This window comes from Anas acuta, chromosome 4 (genome assembly GCF_963932015.1).
Source record: "Anas acuta chromosome 4, bAnaAcu1.1, whole genome shotgun sequence".
Taxonomy (NCBI): domain Eukaryota; kingdom Metazoa; phylum Chordata; class Aves; order Anseriformes; family Anatidae; genus Anas; species Anas acuta.
This window is the reverse complement of record NC_088982.1, coordinates 7,633,000-7,656,021: the sequence shown is the minus strand read 5'-3', so window position 1 is coordinate 7,656,021 and position 23,022 is coordinate 7,633,000. Positions and strand designations below refer to the sequence as shown.

The window sequence follows — 23,022 nt, the reverse complement described above, 5'->3', positions numbered from 1 at the left end:
GTACTAGCTAAGACCACTTCAGTGATCAGTTCTAACCCCCAGTGTGCTGCCAGAAGTAAGGCAACATCTCTTGGAGTTCAGGGCTGAACGCAGTTTGGATGGTGAAATGTTTATTAAATATAGCTTAGGTAGTTAATAAATATTTGTATTTTGATTAAATAATATATAGGTTTTATGTTTAAAAATAAGGGTATTTTGTTTATTTGCATAACAGTAGCTTAAAATAAAATCACTACATTACCTCCTCAAACTGCTAATATAAAAACAGCTCTGTGCTGTTATCCCCAAACTTTTTTTTTTTTGCTGTGGAGTAGTAGAACTGAGAAATATTCCCTCAAAAGGTGGTGTTATGCTGGGAATGGGGGTGTGTGTAAAGTGGGGAATAACACCGTGCTTACATGCAGCATTTGTGCACTCACAGCAAGGAATATCCCTGTTCCTGTCCTCAGGTTAGCTGCCAGCGTGGGATTTACTTGCTTGCTTCCAACACCTCCAGCTGAATTAATTGCTCCAAGCTCCTTAGTACTTGAGATACGTGGATTTTGTTGGGAGGATGCTTTTTCAAGGTTTACTTAGCTGGATGCATCCTGCTGTTGGTGATGCTGTTAGATAAGTTTCGCTGTGGAAACTGCAACTGAGGTTGGTGCAGTGGGAGCTGTGTGGGAAATGTGTTCAGAAAGCTTCTCCCAAGGTGGGGTAACACTGGGTTGTGTAAGGCTTTTCTGTATTAAGTGTAGGTGCTCAATTTCTTGTAGTGTATTCAGCAGCAAAATACCATTTATTCAGTCTAAACTTTATAGTCTTCTAGGGTGCACTGCAGATAGCCTTAATATACAAATATATACCAAAAAAATGATTAATTTCACTGTTTTCTGATGTGGCAAGACATGCATAATTCTTCAGTTGGAAGTGAGATTAAATTTAATATATCTTGTTTGACAAAGTCTTTATTGAATTAAAACTATATTAAGTGAACTGGATTAATTGCAAAGCAGCACTTGGGTTTCAAATGAACTGAATTGCAAACAATATTTGACCCTAATGGTCTTGACTGCCCGTGAGCACAATTTCCAGCAGGACTTGATAACTTGGGAGAGAAGGCTGGGGGTGACTGAGGGCTTTTCTTCCCTCGTCCCCATTTCTCAATCGAGCAGGATCAGATAAAAACCAAACCAATTTGTAAATTCTGAACTAACTGTTAAACTGAACAAACTGAAGTAAATGCTTCCTGCACCTGCAGAATAAGCTGCAGCTGTCAAAAGCTTGTTTATCACTGACATACTCTTTGGGTCCAGGTGCTCAGCGGTTCACTTTGCTCTATCTCAGTGGTTTGGCATTTGAGAACTTCAGCAGAAAACGTTTTACTGCCTTATACAGACTATGGCATGTTTAACCTTTGCTGGAGTGAAGATGCCAGGATCTCAGATGTAATTTCAGAGGCTTATTTTAAAGTGTTTTTAGATAAAAGCACACTTTTATCAGTATTGAAAGACCTCATTTGAACGGCTGAGAGTTTTCAGGTGAAGAACTGAAAGTACAAGCTTGCATCTCTTGCTGTTGACTTCATCTGATAAAATCTTTACTGTTTTGTCCTTCAACTTGGTTACCAGAAGCTGATCTTCTCAGAACGCAGTCATCACTAAACCTAATTGCCCAAGTGAGAGGGGGACATTTCCCTTCTAAACACTCCTGCTCCTGTCCTCTCTCGCAGTGCTGTCTGTGGATGTGTGCTTGATTTGCTAGTCAAGCGATTTACCAGCCACCATTTAAAGCTGCCAGACTTACGTCCTAATCAGTGAAGGCTGGAACAAAAGGCCCTTCCCCTACTTTCACTTCTTACTTGGCTTTTTTTGGCACAAATAAAACTGAGTTATTGTGCCCTATACTATGTGAAGTACAACCCATAATTTATACGTACTGGTTGGCACCTTATGTGCACTGGCTTTCCATACAGGAATATGGTTTTGTGTTTGGGCTTGGTACCCTGCACTGGGTGAGTAAACATGATTTGGAGTCCTAGAGACTTCACAGAATCTACTTTGGCAAATGAATCTCTCCACAGACCTTGCTTGTAGAATGAGTGACTCATTTGTTAAACAGCTGATAGTGGTGAGGTAGTGCTCACTGAAGAGCCTGAGATTTTCCACCAAGCAGCAGGCTGTCTTTCAGTATTAAAAAGCAAAAGAAAAAACTAATTCAAGTTCTATAGGTGTTAATTTTCAACTGTTTTTTTCTCTGACTTGGCGTAGCTGTCTTCTCTTACGTGGTGTAACTTCCTTTGTCACAGGAAACTCAGTTCAAGTAATTATTACAAATGCATTTCCTAAGTACCTGCTGCAGTTGGGTACCTCTTCATTTGTGTCTTGAGCCTGTAACAGCATTTTCTGATTTCAGCCTTCAATTGCACACGGAACAGCTGGACGCACGGACAAAGTTCCTTTGCTTTTGGAATGATCTGGTGAACTGGGAAAGCTCAAGCTGCATAGCTCAACTGAATTTGGTTTTATTGAATATCTTAATAAGCATGGCAGGAGCGATGTCCGTGATTACACGTCAAGCACCATCTGAACTCAACGTTGAAAGTGCATGCAATATCAATGTCTGTACTGCTTTCTTCTTTTTATTTCATCGCATGACTATAGTGAACTTTAATTTATGATCTGATCATGCTTTGAGCATTCGTGGACTGTTCCTGAAGGCTCATGTTGCAGAGCACTATATACATGTAGCATGGACCTACTCAGACATTAGTATTCAAAAACTTACAGACATGTGCAAAACAGAAGTAGAAAAACACCAAATCAAGGCAAGAAATGAAGTTTAGCACAGTAAGCAGCACCAGCAATGCCAACTTCAAGCCAGCCTTTAGTTCTGGTATCTGTAATGTGATGTCTGACACCTGTGTTACAGACTGCTTAAAAGCTAGGGGCTATGTTGGGTTTTCCTGAACTCTAATGGAAGAGGAAGCAAGATGGGTGTTACAAAACCTGGTCTTTCAGTGTGCTGCCTCCTGAAGCTCTTGAGGTGGTGTCTCTCTTGTCAGATGAATTAGTTTGAGTAAGAAATTACAGATGGCCATGATGGAGAACAAGTTTGGGCCAGGAAAGGGAACTTGCTTTGTTCTGCAGCATATCTTGTGTCTGCTCAGTGCATTTCCGTGCTCTTTCAAGATAGATGATACGCAAGTTAAAGTTAAGGCTTTCTGCTATAACTTGTGTGCAAGCTTGTAGAAGGCTTTGCTGTTGCTTATCTCTACCTGTAACTTGCTTTCTCTTCCTAGACTTTTGGGGTTTACATGAAAATGCGGTGTATTTGTCACAAACTGCTAAAATAAGGATACACATGTACTTGTGCTCACTTTGTGCAATTACAAAATGACCTTCTGGAGAGTTGTAATTTTGAGACAAAGATTGAAGCCTTCCTAAACTGGGTGTAGCACTCTGTGTGAGGGAAATCCTGTCCTAATTCTCCATAGTATGAGTGGTGAGGCTGGGGCGAGTGTACTCCATGTTGTTGTAAGCACTGAGATGCGTGGATATTTACAGAACACTGCTAAGCACTTGAGTTCTAAATTTAGCAGTATCTTTAATTCACCAGCTGTACTATTTATTGGAAAATATTTGGACTACTGCAGGTTCCTTGTTTTTAACTTCCATGCTTGTATGCGGGCTAATGTTAGGGAGACTTCCCTGTGCGCAGATTATACAGCTCGTTAGATCTCTGAAATGCCATGAAGTAGCATCTTAGCACAAATGTTTTTCACCTGGCCTGAGGCCTACAGCAAGAACATTTCACACTCGGGATCATAAAAACAAACTTACTAGTTGGGCTTTTTATTTTAAACAAATGAACCAGATGTCTGAAATGCTTCAGAATGAACCTGAAGGCAAGTAGGAGGAGGTTTAATAGCTGTTTGTTTTGGGAGCAGGGGGTATGGGAGAGATCTGCATAATCCCTCAACACCAAGCCCATGGGGTCTGCTAATATATCTGGTAATACACCTTACTACTGGTTTCAGTCTTTCATGGGTGTGCAGCAAACTCTGCTGCTGCCATACAAGTTAGGGGTCAGTGCTATGTGTTCTTCACTCCTGTTCTTAAATCATATGCCTGTGTGACTCTTCTCAATTTAAGTGCTATCACTAAGAGAAGTAGGTGATACTATTACTTAACTTTAGGTTTTCCTCTGCCTTTTCTCTAATCGGAGTGAAGCAAGTTCTGCAGTAGTAGGGCTTGTTCATCTTACTACTTCTCACGAGCCTTGGAGTGAAATAGTCTTCTATATCTTGTGTAATCTCCATCACTTGCTTTAGTGGGAGCATGGTGGTATGTGTATTTCTTCAAGCACTAACACTGTATAAATTAATTGTAGTGAATCTCAGTTTTGTATCTTACTAGGTGCATTGTATGCTTGACGATCCATTGGTTTTAAATAAAATAAACAGAATGCTTCTAAAAACACTATGTGGAGAGGGAAATTAAGACCTGAGCTCCAAGCTTTCAGCAATGTTACAGACTGTAAGTAAAAGTAATGCTCTTTAAGTGGTGCTTGCCCACTAGGTTTTGATTTGAACTACTTAAACAGGCAATAATATCTAGTTTGAGCTAGCACGGTCTTAAACTGAATGTGCTAACAGTCATTATTTCATAATTATAGCTAGAGCAAAGGGCTTGGAGTTCGTGTGTAAAAGCCTCAGTGGAGCAGGCTTCCTGTTCCTCAGCACTATATGGGACTGTGTCCGTGCTTTCTGCAGTTGTGCTGAGAAGGAGGAAAAAGTCAGGCTTGCACATCACGGGGAGGTGAGAGGTCATGGGCTAATGCTGATAGCAAATTCAAATGCAACTCCAAACATAGATATACATATCCTTTAGCAAAATGATACTTAAATCCTTTAGCAAAATTAATGGAAGCCTTGCCTGTATTTAAATAGGGGTACATTATTTTAGAAAAAGAGAACATAAGTAACAAACCCATTTTGGTATGGGATCAGACACGAGGCACAGCTCATCTGTTCTCCTGTCTGACAAAGATACTTCAAAAGATGGGGGATAACATCACATCTGTGAGGTGAATGTTTGTCTTCCTCAAGCCTGAAAGACGGATTTAAACCTGGGAGACTGAGACTTCATACTGCTGTAAGCTGGCAATAATAAAAGCTTTAACCTTTGGCATTGGGTTGAGTTCTTCACCTTAGTTTTATGTGGTGATACATTACCATATGACCTGGAAAAAGTCTCTTGAGCTTACTTCACCCCTGCTTCCATTGTTTTGAGAAATACGTTTCATAACATCCCCCATCTTCACCCTTCCTTCTCCTTTCTGGAAAGAGACTTTCTTCCTGATTTAAAAATAAACCCAAACCACCTGATAGTAACTTGAGAAACGAAGGGTAGTATTTCTTACAGACAACAGTTCATTTTGTAAAAGAGTAAAATCTTCCATTTCTAAATCAAACTTTATGAAAACAGTTTTAGGCCTTTTTTCTATGTATTTTTCGTCCAAGCTGGACGGATCCTGCCTGTGAAGGAGAAAGTCTGTGCTGAAGTATCACCTTTAACCTCTCTCCAGCACATCATCTGGCTGTGAATTTTGCAAACTGGAAACCACCTTAAGCCAGGATATTCTTTTTAGTTTAATTCTGGTTCTTCTGCTTGCAGATTTTTCTCCATCTCACATGGGAGCCTTTGAACAAGGTCTGTTTTTTCAATCAGAAAACTCTGAGTACTTCTTGTTCCCTTTGAGTTCAGAGGATTTGCCAAAACATGTTGCATTTTAAGTAAGAGTCCAAAGGCTGAATTTGATGGTTGAGGCTTTGCTCCTTCCTCATAGGAGCTCTCACATCTGAAGTGTGGGGTTTAGAGTATAAATAAATGTATGGGATGCAGTCTTATTTTAGTAACAGTTCATATTTTTGTCAGAGCTGTCTCAGTGACCAGCTGGTGTTAGAAAGGTGATGCTTTAGGATCCAAATGCAGTGAAATTGTGGGCTTCATTATGACTTTTTGCATTTGAGGCAAGTGGACCTAGTGTTTATTTTTTTTTATCACTGGAGGCAATAACAATCCAAATCCTAGTTCTTCAGCCTTAGGATGCTAAAATATAGTCCCGTCTTGCATGTTAAGTGAGGTATGTTCTTCTGTGGACTGTTTTGAGCTCCTTATATTGCTTATGCTTCCTGAGTGTGGAATATTTATGAAACCTGAGTCTAGTGTCCATCTTTTAATATAAAGGATGCCTTCTAGCATGTTTTTCTTGTCCTTTTTTTTTGTGGTTTTCTGGTGGAGTTGTGGCAACCATAATCCAGGCTTGAACACCTCATAGCATTGAGGCTTGCTTCTAATAAAAACTGACTTACAAAAGAATTGTATAGAGAAAGCTGAGAGATTCTGTAGCTCAAGAAATATCTTTTTAGTCTTTAAAAAAATCTCTGAATTGTAAATGTTGGAACTAACTTATCTGGCTTCGTTCTGAATTCTAGCATGTGTAGGGGGTGGTGTTGGTCCTTGCCTTTTTTTGTCACATTTGAACTCTTCAGGGAGCACTACTGTTTAAACAGGATTGCTAGACAGTTGTGTAATGATTTTTATAGATTACAAACTATGGTTATAAACCATACTCTTTACCCCCCTTTGGATCAGAAATGTAACTTTATCAATCTAACACTATTTTTCTACTTTTTGTAGAGTACCTCAGAAATCATCAGCACAACAGGGTGCTAGCTAACTATACAGCTAACAAAGAGAGGACCCCTTAAGCATAGCATACTGGAATAACCTGGAAATTGGGGTGCTCACCTCTAGTACCTGTCCCCCTGAAATGCTGATGAATAGTTTGATAGTTGCAGGAAGCTTTCTAATTAAAGCACTAATGTAGACTTGACTTGGAATTTTGGAAGGCTTCAAAATAACCACTCCAGATTAGTGCTAAAAAGAGCAGAAGTCCAAATTTATTTGAAATGCATGCTATCAAGAACCTTTCTGGGCTAAAAGTTGTTAATAATAGACTTATGTTACAAGGAATGCTTAGCCTCCCTGTGAACCTCTTAGCACTGTGGTAAATGTGTCGTTTTAAAAGTAGACTGTGCTCTTTTCATTTGGAAGGCAGAGCTTTGCATTGCAAGAAACCAGATATTATGTAGTTTCTTTCAGATGTCATAAAGTATTAGTTTAACACTTTCTAAAAAAAACTGGTCTTGTAGTTATGCTTGAAGCAAGACTAAGTTGGGATGGGACAGACAATGCTCTGTTAAAACTTGATTGGTTTTGCGTGATGTTTCAATTCTGAAATGTTTCCTGGATGCTGTGGAAAGTGCCAGGAGGCAAAAATCACAGCATCTTTCATCTGGAGTCTAGTAGCAAAACCATCTAGATCTGGAGTTAGTACTGCTGGGGTGATTAGCTGCTTTGGCTTGCTGAAGCAGAGATAATATTTTAAAGGACCTACTTAGCCGAATTGGAATTTTGACTCTAGCTAATCCTTTTCTTCTGCTGGGAGCTGGCTAAGTATGTCTTTATGGGATTGCTGGTAATAAGGGCTCCATGTAGCTCTCTGAACAAAGAATAGGAAATAAAATGAAGGAACAGAAAAAAGGTAATGACCTACACTCTCATTGGGCAGTATTAGTCCCATAGGCAGAACTGTGGAATTACAACCATCAAGAAACACCTACATTAGTGTTATGGGGAAATCATCTAAAATCTTGTGATCTTTTCTTTATCCAAGATGGAACTTCCAGAGACAGAGAAGAAATTGTTAGAAGTGTTTCAAACAAATGTAAATTTTCCCAGCAAGATGAGCTGTTGCTGGAACATTGTGTCCTGCAGGATGCAGAGGAGTAGGAGTGGGTTGGAAATGAGTCTGGCTGCCTTGTTCTCTTAGAGCCAAGAAGAGATTTTTTTGAATTGGCTTTATATTCTTCAACAGGACTTTTCATCGCTTTGAAAGTAGGTTGTCAAATTGGATGAGCCTCTGGCATCCTCCAGTTGACTGTGGGGGAGAATCTGTATTTTTAGTATTTTTCCCAAAAAAGACCCTGGTGACATCACTGAGGAGATGCAGAATTTGTGGCATGCGCAGTTTTCTCTCTGCCCTTAATTTTGGCAAAGATGTTGCAAGGCATTACTACTTGTGCCTAAAATTTAAGAAATAAAACCTCAAAACCTCTTTTCTTCAATAGTACTATAGAAATATAATAATAAAACCTCTCTTCTTTAGTACCGTACAATAACAAAGTGCATTCTTCTCAGACTTAAGAATATTTGTGTTGTACCACGGAACTTTAAATCGGAGATAATGGTGATGCTGATTCCATCACAGCTCATTCTCAATCTCTGAGGAATGTTAGCTTTGGCTTGCTGTTATATTTGGAGTCTTTTTGTATCCTGTTCATTTTATTCCTCTCCATTAGTCTGTCTTTTAGCAATGAAAACAACTTCTCTACCTCCACCTCTCTCACCTCCCACCCCCTAGCTTAGGGCCATCCCAGTAAAATGAAGTCTTTTCCAGGACAGAGGGAGGCTAATGCCTTTTGTCATGCATATTTGTCTTGGATGGCTCAGCTTTCTCACTTCTTACCTAATCAGGCTCCATTAAAGGATGGTGTACTAAGGAAAGGATGTCCGTAATCTTGTAGGACCTGATCCAATTTGGACCTCCAGGAGCTGCTATTATTACCTTGAGGCTTGGAGGGTCTCAGCAGCTGAGGCAGGCAAGTTCAGACACTACCTGTCTAGTGTTGGTGACGGCAGAGAGATGCATGTTTGGGTGTGCTTGTGGCTTGCATAGGAAGCAGGGCATGCAGTTGCAATGGCAGACAAAACTCGATTGTACTAAGAGCCATGCTGTGAAGCAGCTGAAGAAATGCAAATGCAGCAGGATCCACGTTTCCCTAACAAGGATGGTCAAAGGGTTTTCCTATTACTGAAAATCCAATTAGTTTAAAGTGCCAAGCAGTTTGAGAGGGATTCAGCCTGATGAGTGTAAAGGGCATTATAAGGAGAGACTGGAAAAGAAAGTTAGCTGCCTTTAAACAATTCTGAGAAGAGCATGGCCAGAAAAAGTACGTAAAATGAACAGCTTACTCTCTATGTGGGTACATTAAATACATACCACAGTAGAGGATTTTGAAACAAACAAGAAAGCTATACAAAAATGCAAAAATACCATGAGGAGCTTTCTGTAGTGTATGGAAGGTAGAAGGTATTCAGGGTCAAGGTCTTGTAAGACTGGAAAATGCTGTAGTACAGATATATTAGTGAAGCCTTAAAATAACAACACAGTGACGCTAGAGTGACCTGTAAAAGTCTCCTGTTTACTAATTAATAGCCAATATTAGCAAAAATAAGAGAAGCAATTCCTTGTGGAGCATCGGTAACTCAGCTCCAGGGAGCTAGGCCTTTGGTCGCTGAGGCTGCAGGGCAGGCCTCACATCGCTTTGTGCTTGGTTGGGCTGGTCAAAGGGGTAGGAATTGGAAAACCAGGGCTAAAAGTGTTCAAACCTTGCTTTGGAAGGGGAGAGCTAATTCCTAGCTACAGGATGATCTGTTTGGCTCGGTGTGGAAAATGCTAATGTCATCTAGCTTTCCTTTTATTCTCTCTGAACCCGTAGCTGGGCAGGAACCTCAGTCAGCAGTGTCAGCTTCCCACAGCGTGCCCACACAGGCATTTGTGTCCAGTTCATGGCAAACCAGGCCGGGGAACTGATCCAGCTGGAAAACCTTCTTTATCAGAGAAGAGGAAGTGTTTTTTTCTTTTTTATCCAGCTGTAAAAATGCCTTGATTTAGTTCTCTGTAGTAGCACAAAGACTTGTGCCATGCTGGGGGTGACAAATAGCCAGAGGAGGGAACGTGTTGGCATGGCTGAGTGGTGGCAGCTAAGGCATGTCAAGGTATATCAAAGTGCAACCTAGAACAGCTTTCATCTATAAAATGTGGAATTGGCTTCCAAAGCATGCTTCTGATCTGAACTAAAATTCATACTCTTAGTCTGTGCTTAGTATTATATTAGTATAATTGATTAGTGTTACCTTAGCATTGAGAAGTGAAATGCCCTGATGGGAGGAGCAGTAGAACCTTTTTGATAGAGCATGTCTCATTTTAACAGAAAATGAAATACAACTGAGTCGTTAAAATGAGAAGCATTTTTGGGGGTATCCATTTTGCTTGTCTTCCAGAGGAGAGCACAGCACCCTCAGAAAGGGTCTGAACAGTTGCAGCTCTGGAGTGTTACTTTCAGCATCTGGCAAGGTTTAAAAATGTGGATGGTAATTCAGTTTGAATCTGAAAGCGCTGTGCCTCCCCATTATCCTCTCATGCAACTGAATGTGTTGGCTTGTTAACTGAAGATTAATACTCCTGCATCTCTTTTCTTATTTTACTTTGTGTTATGCACACTTAATTTTCCAGTGAAATGTTTGAAGATTAGAAGAACTAGGCAAAATACAAATACATTATTATAGTTAACCGATCAAAACCTTGTTCCTACTCTGTTTTTGATAGCTTTATTGGATTTGCTTTCTTTCCTTTGTGGGGAAAAACTCAAAAGCTTGATGCTTAGTAATTAAACACCTGCTGAACTTTTCAGCTGTTTCTTTATAGTAGCCTCTTAGCTGCAGAAATCCTAATCCTCAAAATGAATTTGACAGCCTTTGTGCCAGTTACTGAGTTCCTTGGTTTCAGTGTATTTTCAGTCTGTATAAAGACAATTTTTGACCTCCAGTCAGCCTTTTTTCCACTTTTATTGGGGAATTTCTAGATCTAGTTGAAACTTGACTAGATTTAAAAGGGACATAGAAGTCCCTTTGCATTACAATACACTGTACCGTTTTGTTTGCACATTTGTCCTTCAACTTGCTTACCATTTCATGAATCACACTTTCCATGGCAGATGCTTACTTTGGAAAGGGTTCATGTAATTTTTACCACAGAACATGAACTTGTGCTTTTGATATTTGACTTGGTGTAATTTCAGAACAAGATGTGGTAAATATTTCAAATCTTTGGGTGCTTTCCGGAAAGATAGGATATATTCTGTAAAAGTAGACCAATGGAGACTCCAGAAATCTGGGTAGCATGTATTGTGGATGTATGTTTGTAGGCATTGCGTCTTGTAGTAAATGAAGCTAGGCGTAAGTGAGGATGAAAGATGAACAGAAACTAAGATTTTCTGGGGATAGCTCTGAGGCTAATGGGAGACCAACACAACTGACAAGGTGAAATAATGTATGGCTAGCATATGAAATCATATTTGAGGATGTACTCAGAGACAACAGGCTTAAAAGATAATCTAACAGTATCATTAATACCATTAATATCTTAGTTTAAGATGGGTTTAACTTGGGTCATGGACTCAAGTGATTTTTTTTCTCTTGCTACTACCAGTTATTTAATTAGTCATTAAGGAACAGTGTGGGAACGATGCAATATTTTACACAAACATTCATTTTAAATGATTATTTTCTGGTATTCTTCTACTATAGATCTTAAAATCCAGCAAAGGAAAAACTTCTCAAAGATTTATTATGTTGTTTGAAGTTGGCAGTGTATGTGTGTGGATTCCTTTAATTCCACGAAGATAAATTTGATCATGGAATACTCAACCAATTTGTCATGAGTTGGGTAAAAATGTTTTTGGTAATGCAGCAAGGTGATGTCACTGTGGAGAAACAGTGATTAATACTGGCAGAGACGTGGTTTGGAAAGCTACATAGGTTTGGAAGCTAATTTGAGGATGATGAGGATAGGAAGAAGCAGCCAGTGAACTTAGCACTCATCATATAAATGACTGCTCATAGAACAAAGGTACCTAAGCTTTTGTCTGTGACGCTTTACATGTATGGTAATCCATCCTGCATTCTAACTTAAGATCTGATATTTGCTTAGATAGCAGTTACGAAGTCTTTATTTAAAATAACAGGTAATTTGTTAAAAGTAGCTGATGGTATGGAAAGTTGATGGAGCACTTGAGCTACCCACCGCTCTGCTTGTCTTTAAAAAGGGTTTAGTGATGAAACAAAATGGTATAAATGTCTGAACGTACAGAACAGAATGGTAAGTATCTACATGTTTCATAGGCTGTGCTAGATAAGACTTTAGTGGTAGCTTAAATGAGGGAAGAAAGTTTGTCGTCTTAGTCCACACACAAGTTCTGTTATGACACCACCACTAATTGTGATGTAATTAATAACTCTTCTGACGTTTCTTTTTCTGCCTCAATTTTACAGAGAAGCAGACATGATACATTGACATCATTGGGAAATGAACTTTGGCAATAAGATGGAAGCATAAATCTCGACTGTTAACCAAAACAGAAATGGCTCACGAGTATTGAAACAAGACATTGAAGAACCTCTAACGCTTCCCTGTGAGCAGTGGAAAAGGAACAACTACAATGGTAACACTAATAACAGAAAAGTTGCAGAACCAGAGCTTGGATGATCTGACGTGTAAGACGTACAATATTAACCTGGTAAGGATGTATGAAAATAACATGTAAATATGAAATGCAAAGTAGTTCAAAGGTACACGTATCTCAAAACTGCACAACAAATTCAAGAGTGTAGATCAGTCAGAATTCAGCCATTTAAGTTAGGAATGCCTTGTGATGTGGATGAAAGTTTTAAGGGGAAAAATGAAATTTCAGTGTGTGGTCCTTTCTGGAGAGATGCTTTCTAATTGTAATAATCATTTAATCTTAGTTTTGTTTATTTAAATGGCTGAAACCCTGTGTACTCAAAAGAACTATCAAAGCTTTTCATGAGTCTTTTTTCTCCAACAACACAAATACTAGTATTTGTTCAAGCTTTCTTCATTTTATGTAGGCAAATACAAGATATTTGACAACATTTAATCACAAAAATCAGTGACCACTGTGTAGGTAGCAATCAGCACTAGGCGAAAGGAGAACAGTTCTGTTGAAAGCAGCTGAAGTGAAAGTCAGGTTGCTGACTACCAGCCTGACCTATACCAGTAGATCTTTACTGTTGAAGGTGTCAGATAGCTGGTTTGCTATGAGAAGTTACGTAATATTTACTGCTTGTTTCTGCTGACTTAATTTGTGGGTCTGCTATTCAAGCATAGCACTCAGACCATAAGGAATCTATTCTCTTCGAGTCTGATTTGTGAGATGAGAGAATCTATGCTTCAGAGGGAGTTTAAAGAAAAAAGTGCAAAGTAGTCTTCCCCTTAATCGTGTGTTTGTACCTGAGAACCATGAGATCATATTCTGCATGTAATGCAAAGCACTGTAGCACTGCACTAGCCTCACTAGCCTGCTTTCATGGACTTCAGTTGCAGTTCTGCAGATCCAACTCTAGGGTACTAATTGAACAACAACACAAGTACCTCTAATTCTTAATGTGAAGTGTTTGACTCCTTGTCTGTGTTAGAGAAAAGCACCCATGTTTTGTGTGCATGCATGTAAAACCTGACACAAAAGTAAGGATGTCTAATAGCATACATTAATCAAAGGATTTATTCTTAAAGCTTGAACAGCTCCGCTAAGGGTTCTTCTGATAACTTACTTGGTTTTAGTTTCTTCACCCTAATCTTCACCCTAAATATGTACCATTCTTGAAGGCGTATGTAAGGTCTTGAAAAGAGGGTAACTCTTAAAATAGAAATGCTTGCTCAGCTTGCATTCATTTCAGCTAGCATGATGAGGCACTTGAGATACACAGTTTGTAGGGGAATTTGCTGTCTTCCCGAGCTGGCAATTTTGTGTTATTTCTAGCTAAATGCTAGGCCTAGATGTTGGCAAGTGATGGCCTGTATCGAGTAGCAGTGCTTGTCTCTAAAACTGTAGTGGCAGCTTGTAATTTCTAGCTGAAGTTCACATGGTGTTGAAAAATGAGCTACACTTCTACTGATGGTCACTGCAGGTTTTCCATCGGAGGCTTGGAAGGGCAGAGAAAGCTTTTATACCATATAGAGTCTATACAGGAGTGTTGTCATGCTGTCACATGTTGTGACTTGGTTTTTATTCTTGTCCTTATCCCTATTTAAAATTAAAACAGGGAGAAAAGCAGGGAGAATGTCTAGAGCGGAATGGCAAATGGTATCTTGTCACAGGCTTTATCCTTTCCCTTCTTCCTTCTTGTCCCCATTTTAAACCAACAAGGAATTGCTTTTCTAAATGCTGTATTCCTAGATGAAAATGCCCTCTGAGGCTTGGGATAGGTTCTATCTCTATGCAATGGCAGCTTGAAAAAGTGTGGAAATTGCAAGGTGAGGTGTGAAAATGCAGGAGCATGTGTGAATGAAGTTGAACAACTAGGTTGCTCCCTACAAAAAAGGATTCATAGGAGCAAATGATGACTTCTTGAATAAAACCTGAACCGAAATATGGTCAAAGTGCACTTCTTTCCACTAGTAAAGGTTATTGTTAAATTTTAATGGGGGGAAGTTATAGTGTGTGTGGGGGGGGTGAATCAGCTCTAGCACACTACTTTTTACAAGAAACTACAGCATTAAAATGAATGTAGTAATAGGAGTAGCAACTTTGAGCCATTCCTTAAATGGTCTTGCCTGCACCTTTCATTACGTGTACTGGCACAAAGTTCTATGGGACACTGCAGTGAATCACCTCTTGAGCTGATTGAGGATTACGAGTAACCTCTCTTGGGTTAATGTTAACCCTTATCAGTTCTGTGCTCCCTTTCACAGTGTATCTGTACAAGTGCATATCTTGTCATAAGTAGAGAAAATAGCTGGGGAAAAGGGGAAACTGAAAACATTGGTTTAAGCTGACTTGAAATGACCCTGAAACTAAGTCTAGATTTAGGCTTGGGAGCCTACTTGAATTCTTTCAAGCTTCTGGTGGTCTCAAAGACCTTTCAGTACCCCTGGAAGACTTCATTTTTTTTTTTTTAATCATAAACTCAGATAGGACAAGCTTCGAGAACAGCTTCTCTGCTGTGGGTGGAGTAGGTTACTCCACTGGGGGTAACTGATATGAAGTTGTTACAGCTTAGACTGTTAGAACTCAGCAATATAAAGAACCTGAAAATGATATTGTGGGGTGCTAAATACAAAGGAAGTCAGTATTAGACTTGTGGAGGTGTGAAGGAGATTGAATCAGAGCATGTGTTCAATGAAACACCCTGATCTGGGGGACTTCTAAGGCTCTGGCATGACTTTCTCTCTTCCTGTGCACTTTTGTGAGAACACAGAAAAGACTGTTACGGATTAGTTTTCATTATGAGTTAAGTCTTTGTAAGAGTGAAGAACTCTCCTAGTTGTATGAATTATTTCACTAGTTCATGCAAAGAATAAAAAACTGCCTTTCCCTTGTATTTTCCCTTGTATCCACCTGTATGAAAAACAAAACTTCTTGTATTCAACCAGAGGGAAAAATAGCAAAGTAATACAGCTCATAAATTAATTATAAAAGAAACAAAATTGCTCTTACCAAGCTGTTTGCTTTCTAGCTATCATTCTCTATAAAGATAACATCCCTGGAAGTGCTCAAGGTCAGGTTGGATGGGGCCATGGGCAACCTGATCTAGTGGGTGCCATTGCTGCCAATAGCAAGGGGTTGGAACTGGGTGGGCTTTAAGGTCCCTTCCAACCCAAACCGTTCTGTAGTTGTATGGTAACACATGTGGGACATAATACACACAGTTGTGTAACCTGTGCATTGACCAAGTATCTTTCTTTACCTGTTGCCTGAGTATGTTGTAAAATACCAACTGTAGCTTCTCTTATTCCTCTGTTAACCAACATACTAATTTTCCAAGGCAGTATAACACATCTGATCAGTTCCTGCTCATTTATGTTGAACAGGCTTGTACTGCACCTGCCTTTGGTGTGTGTAGGGGGGAAAAAGACGATTGCATTTCCTGCTGTAGAAGCAGGAAGGTGCTTTTGGGGCATTAGGTTTGTCTTAAGCTTTTATCTGAAATAAGCATTGTAGCTGAAACAAAGTGGAGCAGTATCCATGGTTGGTTGACCAACTCAACGCTAAGATGCTCTGAAAACATGTTGTGGCTTTCACGACTTGACAGCATCGTGAAGTCAAACGTTTCCAGACAAGCATTTGTGGAAGGAAGAAGCTCTACTGTAAATCCCCCTCTGTGCATGTGAATCTTTATTTTTAATTTTTATGAAGCTGATTTATCTTGAAAGACTTAAAATTAGGATAACTGCCTTGGATGGAAGGTCACTGGTGGAAAGATGTGAGGGCTGGCTCAAAGGCGTGACTTGAATTCTTCTTCAAATGCTGATAACAGGTCAAATGCTTCTCCTATCTGGTCATAGATGGAAGGAGTTTGGTAGAAATGGAAGTCTGATGTGTAGCCCTGTCACATCTGTGTGATGGTGGTTAAATTAGTACTTGAATAGTAAACTCTGGCTTTCCTGTGGTTTAGGAAGAATGCCAACAAATTGGAGGAGATCCAAAGGTACTTGGGAATTGCAGAAAATGTGTTGAAATGACTAATTCTAAGGTTATGAAGATCAAGCTGTAACTCTAAGGGTAGAACTGGCTGTAGAGGTCTTGATACAGGTGGTTGGAGTGCATGTAGAAGAATAGCCTGAATTACTTCTGTTGCAGTTCTTGCTAGCAAAGCACACCTTCATATTAGTAATCTATTGTATCTATGTACCTCTTCCACTTACTCAGTTCAATACTAGGGTGTTCTTTGGCTAAAATATTTAACTTAAAACTGTCACAGAAGTCATACAATGCATTCCCATCTACTTTGAGCATAATCTCTCCAAACATAAGGGATTCTACTTCTAAAGAAGCACTTTGAGACCTACCTCCTTGCATGAAGTAATCAATTCCAGCTTCAAGTGAAGCTTGTGGATTCGTTGTTCTGTATCTATAAACTATCTTAATCTGCTTTTGGGGGATTTTGAGGCATCACTTTAAAAAAGAAATATGTCAAAAAGCAATTGTTGGAAGATGAACATGCATAAGCTGAACTCTATCAAGAAAATGACCTGATTGAATAACTTAACCTTATTCTAAAGAGGCTGTCCTGTACACGGAACTTAATAGACTTCCCTATTGCTTTGTGACCTCTGCTTATCTCTTCTCCAGAATAATCATAAAAGAATAAAAAGACTCTTCAGGAAGCTTCAAGTAGACCTTAACACAGATGAGAATGACTGGGGGAAGGTGGTGTGTATAGCCAATCCTGGAGAGCTGATAAACTGGTTTAGTGCCCCGTTGCAGTAAATCTAGTGAGATGTCTGCCATGTTCTCTACAGATAAGAGGTTCCTAACTGTAATAAACAACTTATAGGCTTATAGGTTCTACTCAGGTGTGGACTCCCAGACATCATTAAAATACACTAGCAGATAACGCTTCCAAGTATTTTTAGTTTCGGTTCTCGAAAGCCAAGTATATACAAGGGGGTTTCTTCACTTACAAGGGAGCGACTAAAGGGAGAATTTCACTGCCTCAAGTTTGTACTGGAAATGATGCACTTGATGAGGCTTTTTGGTTTCAATCTCCAAAGAATTGATGCTTTTAGTAATTTAACAGGGTTCTGTGTAAACACTCACATCACAGAACAAATTGTAGTTGCAACGTGTCTTACAGAACTGAGGACTGACTTCCCCAGAAGCTGATGAGAAATAGCTCTAAGGATGGGGTTGTTGGCAATTAAAAAACATTGCAGCCATTCCCTGTACTACAGCTAGTCTGAGTGTATGCGATCCAATTTAGAAAGGGTTTGATAAAAAATGCTTTTTTTCAACTGTCAGAGATGCAGTGGAGTAGTCTTTATTTGTTGGACAAGGCTTTTTAAGGTGGTTGGAGAGTAGCAAATAGATACCTGAAGAGGACCTTGTTAAAGATGTGTTTGGTTGAAAGTCTTTGTAAAAACTAAACAGCAATTTAATGACTGCCACACAGGACTGTCCTCAAGGTTCTTTTCTTTCTAAACATCCAAGATCTTACCCTTAATTGTTAAGGATTGTTAAAAGACTGTGCACACAGGCTAAGTCATTCTTATTGTCCTTCTCTGTGTGGTTTGAGGTGCAGTAACTTTAAGACTTCTCAACATGGAATCTGGTCCCCAAAAGGGATTTTCCCTAGCTATAATCTGGTAGCTGAGTAGATTGATCTGGGAAAACTGGAGAGGGAGAAATTTACTGAATAACCTCTTGTTGAAGTATCTCTAATTTGGCTTTGTCCTTCGGAGATGGCTGAAATGCAGCTATTACTGTTATCTCAGTGTGCTCTTGTTCTGCATGCATTCCTTGTAGCTGTTTAAATTGTTGTTAGCTTTATTAATGTTTGTACTATATAACTGGCAACGACAGTTAAGAAAGGCAAGATAGTAAAAGTGATAGCTCCTGCTGTCAAGTTCCCTACTTAAATCATCTGAGAAAGCCTAACCAGCTGCAAATCCAACAGTTCCAGATTTTTGCTGTGTCCTTAAAGTATTTTTTTAAACGGAGCATTTGTAGATGCAAGTGTTAAGTAAAAGTTCTGCAAAATAGCTTTTCATATATGCAACTGTTGACAAGAAATAAGATTAAAAATCTGATTGCTGTCTGTCCTTTCATCAGTTCTTTCATTCCCTACCTCTAAAACATAACCACCAAGGGAATATTGCTATAGCTTAGTGTCTGTACGTTATATGAGGAATTCGAGGACTTAAATACATCACTGGTGTTCAATTTCTTCTTATATAGCAAGAAAGAAAAGCTTTGTAGCCCAAAGATGTTTGTTTAAAAATTAACTTTGTATGTGGAAAGGAAGTCTGTATATAATACTATCATCTTCTTTGGCTATACACTAAAAATAAGGTTTTACATGAAATGTGTTGCTCCTTTAAGCAGTATTCTACCCATCTGGAGTTGTTGGAGGGGAGGAAAGAATGGTCCTTGGGATCTGATGGGGACTGAAGTGCTCTAAATAAAATTGCTCTCTTTATAAGAGGCCAGAAAACAAGCTGCTTGCTTGAAAAATCTGGGGTCTCTAGGAGGCTTTTGTGTGGTGATGTTTTCTAGGTGAAATTAGTTAAGAAGATGGAAAGCATTTTGCATATGAGCCTGTATTACTGTACAGGTGCTACTGACTAAGCTTAATCTTAAATTCTGATGGTCTTTACACACATCTTGTTTTAAGTTATGGCTTTTACAACCCATCAAAAACTCAGCCTGCAAAAGATGAGTTTTGGACAGGAAAGATTCTTATGGCTTTTATACATTAATAAATTAAGAAAACATTTTGAAACGTTTTTCTCTGATTTTAAGAACACTTAAAATGCTAGTAAAGCCTGCTTTGAATAATGTTCATGGTGGGGACCCTTAGTTGTGTCAGTCTTTAATTTAGATAAAGATATGTGTCCTTAGTTTAAGGTGAAGTATTTTGTAATTCATCCTTAAGATGGAACATGGCAACCCAGTTGTCAAATTGTAGTTTCATCTCAATTGAAATGAGAATTGAATCAATGCTTTTTCATTGAGGGTGAATTATCTATCACTCTTATTTTCGAACCTTGTATACGTGGGCTAATGTTGCAACTCTCAAAACAGTTTGCTTAGGATATTTTCATAATGTATTCTGATTTCACTTAGATTTTACTTATATCTGCTCTTCAGGAATTCCTTTAAGAGAACCAGCAAAACCCAATCCTTTTAAGGAGGGTTGTTAGAGGCACATACAGGGAAACTGAAAACTGCATGCGTTTTCCTTGAGGTGTGTATGCTGACTCTTTCACACGTTTAAAACTCTTTTTCTGATTGATTTCAGTACTCATCTGAGAAGCTGAACAAAAGTGGCAGCTTGTTCCCTTTCGAAATCAACGGTAAGTTCTTCAGAAACCTTAGCTGTGTTTTACTGAGGTAATTGGTATAGCCAGCAGCCTTTCTTTTGTAAATAAGGTGAGGGGGATGGAGCATGCTGTTGTAGAGCCTGCTGGTTTAAGCTGGTCTCTGAACAATGCTGGGAATAGCTGGTTGTTAGTTTTGTACTTGTGATCTGCTTTGCATAGTAAAAGCCCTCGTAACACGTTTTTGTTCAATATCTGCTATGGTGTACAGAAGCCCAGCAATGCTGTTATTCATGCGAAACATCCCTTCAGGCTTCTCTGCTGCAAGAAAACTCACCTCTTTACGCACCTTCTTGTGTGCTTTGCCACACAGAATATCTGTCTAGCATGATGCAAACCATAAGCTGAAGTCCAGTGCCTTGGGAGAAGTGCATCTAGCTCCCCCACCCACTCAGCACCCCTTTGGTCCTATTAAAATAAGAGTAAATTTTACCTAGCAAAACCAGAAATGCTATTACTGATATCTGAACTTCATACTGCCTTATTAAGGGATGGATTTGAAGCTTTGCATGTTCCATCCTGTCTTTAAGCATGGACGACTTTTATTTGCTGAATGGGATTCCCCTTAAAATGTGACACTTGGTTTGTGTGGTGTTCCAAAGGGAAATGGTACTTTATCTTAAAATACCACTTTTGGTGCCATGTAAATGATTAGAACACATGCGCAGCTTCTGACTTTTTACAGTAAACTTAAAACCAGCTTCCCAGCCTAGAAGAAAGCTTCCTAAGGACCTTTTCAAAAAAATCAGGCCAGTCCAAGCTAACAAATCATCCTACAGTAGATACAAGGAGTTTCAAACAGTATCTGGATCCCATTGTGTTGGCTATTTTACTTGCATTGAATTATGGATGGTCCCTGCCTTGAAGAGCTTACATGCTTAAGGCAAAGCACAGTATGTGGTTGTACCCATCTGAAAGAATGGAGAAGGAAGGACAGAGGAATTCTAATAAAACATGTTGTTTGAATAGGCCAGCTGTCTGCACAGTTAAATGATTTTGAGACAATAGGGTGTTCTTTAAATAAGATCCAAATAAACAGGATAATCCATGACATACTTTGGGCATGGAACATGTACAAGTATTTGGGTTTGCAGTTTTTAAAGCCACTCAGCGTATCTTTTATCTGTTGATTATTCTAAAAGTTGGTTTGGACAGCCAACTGTAAAAAAAAAAAATAATAAAATTATATCTATATATTAATAAAATGTAATATTTCTAGGTTTTTAAAATAGGTCTAGCAAACCTGATATTTTAAATAATATTCTTTCTTTAGGCCTAGGATAAGTGAAACTTTCTTGGCTAATTGGTTTAAATTAGCAAATTTGCTAACCAAGCATGAAACGTTGCTAACTGGCCAACAGTTTTGCTGCTTTTCAATTTACAAATCCAAAGTCTGCTGCAGTTCTTCTTACACTTCATTGTATAATGTGGAGGAACAGCTGTAAAATGTGCCGAATGTTCTCAAAGAAATGCTTTACAAAAGAGTGAGAGGCTTCGCTGGCAGACTTCTTTTAACCCAGCACTGCCACTTCAGATGAGAAGCTGTGCACTGTGTTATGTCTGTATTCACAGTAAAACTTGCGGGAGGTTCTTAAGGGATCCTTGCTTTATTTTATGCATTGAAGAAAGATTTTTTTCCTGACACTTTGAGTATGAGCAAAAAAGGAAATACTCTGCAGTCTGAAATAACTTTATACTGTTTCTAATTTAAAGAAGAGCTGTTCACACTGTGGGATGTGAACGCTTGTCTCTTCGGAACAATTCTATTAGTAAGGTGTTCTTAATGGAAAAGCATTACAGCCAAATGAAGGACAGCAGTCTATGAACAAATTACCCTGCTCCTTTAAATACAAAAATAAAAATCCCTGATGGGGTTCCACAAGGCTCATTAAGCCACTTTGGTTATGCTTTAGGTTCACTGCTGAAGGCTTTAGTTATAGTACATGGTGTGCACTAGGAACCAGGTTAGGAAATTAACTTGCTTACTGAGGAAAAATAGTGCTTTAATCCTTCAATGTACAGCAAAAAGAATTAACAGGTATACTGGGTTAGTTCCTGAAATACTTTCTACCTTCTTTGAAACCATTTTGTAATTATATTCTGAAATTTGGATGAAGGCCTGGGTATTTGTGGCTTATGTTTCTAAACCTGAGTTTGAGTCACAGTTTTACGTAAACCATGCTTAAAATGAGTAGTCTTTTTCCTTCCCTTTTTCACCCATATCTTTCTCTTGCTTTTAGAAGACAGTCCTTGGAAAGCTTTAAATGGGGGTTGCCCAATCCAGACTGACCCAACGAGGAATTCGGCTTACCCTTTCCCTGTGTGCCCCTTCAGCACCGGCCCTGCCAGTAATGGTGGCCTGCAGTGGCAGCAGGAACCCTCCAGTACGTCAATGGTGTCAGGATGGATAAGCGAATTAAACCTGAATGAAAACTCGGGTCAGCCCTTGGCCCCGCCGACAAAACGCCATTGTAGGTCCCTCTCGGAGCCAGATGAGCTGGCTCGCTGCCGCTCGCCCTGGAAACCCGGCAATTCCAAGGTTTGGACTCCTGTGTCAAAGAGACGGTGTAACAGCGGCGGCAGCGCTACCTTGCAGCGCTGCAACAGCCACGGAAGCGCAACCTTGCAGAGAAGCACAAGCATCAGCCTGCCCCAAAACATACTGTCGCTCAATAACGTCTTCACCATCACCAGCTTCAATACATCACCAGTACCCAGACCTTCCTCCGCCAGCAGCGGGTTTGTGGACAGCAGCGAGGGAAGCACGAGCTCGAGTACCCGCTGGAATTCCGGAGGGCCTTGTGACTTTAACCCAAGGCGCCGCCTCTCCCTCTCGCAGGAGCACATCACTGAGACGGGAAATCTCTTGCCTTCAGCCAACAGCACTCCCACCTCCACCCCTGAGCTCAGCCGGCGTCAGGGCTTGTTGAGATGCCGCTCTCAGCCTTGTGTCCTGAACGAAAAGAAAAGCCGGCTAAAGCGCAGACGGGAGGAGGATGTACGATGGAACAGGCCATCGTTAGACTTTTTTAAAATGACACGGGTGAGATTTTACTTTCCTCAGTGTGTGTGAAAGGAGATGTTGCAGAAAGGCTATCTGTAGATAAACCAGACTAATTTGTAGCTGTTACATTTGCTTGGGTGTTAGTACTGATACACTCTAACTTCATCAGTACAGCAGGGTTCTTATATTTGCCAGTGCTGTGCCTAATAGTCAATTACTTAATCTTTCCT

At 39.6% G+C, this 23,022-nt stretch overlaps 1 protein-coding gene across 2 annotated transcripts in view; it reads left to right on the top strand.

The window, feature by feature from the left end:
* The window catches only part of FAM53A (family with sequence similarity 53 member A), a 68,869-nt gene that overhangs the window by 8,563 nt on the left and 37,284 nt on the right, over nt 1-23,022 (top strand). The window contains exons 2-4 of one of the 2 annotated variants that reach the window (XM_068679665.1): nt 12,222-12,466; nt 19,710-19,764; nt 22,032-22,831. In XM_068679665.1, coding sequence (XP_068535766.1) covers nt 12,389-12,466; nt 19,710-19,764; nt 22,032-22,831 — 933 coding nt within the window. In that variant the 5' untranslated portion in view covers nt 12,222-12,388. Of the gene's footprint in view, nt 1-12,221; nt 12,467-19,709; nt 19,765-22,028; nt 22,832-23,022 lie in introns of both variants that reach the window. The other variant, XM_068679664.1, reaches the window with a different exon arrangement.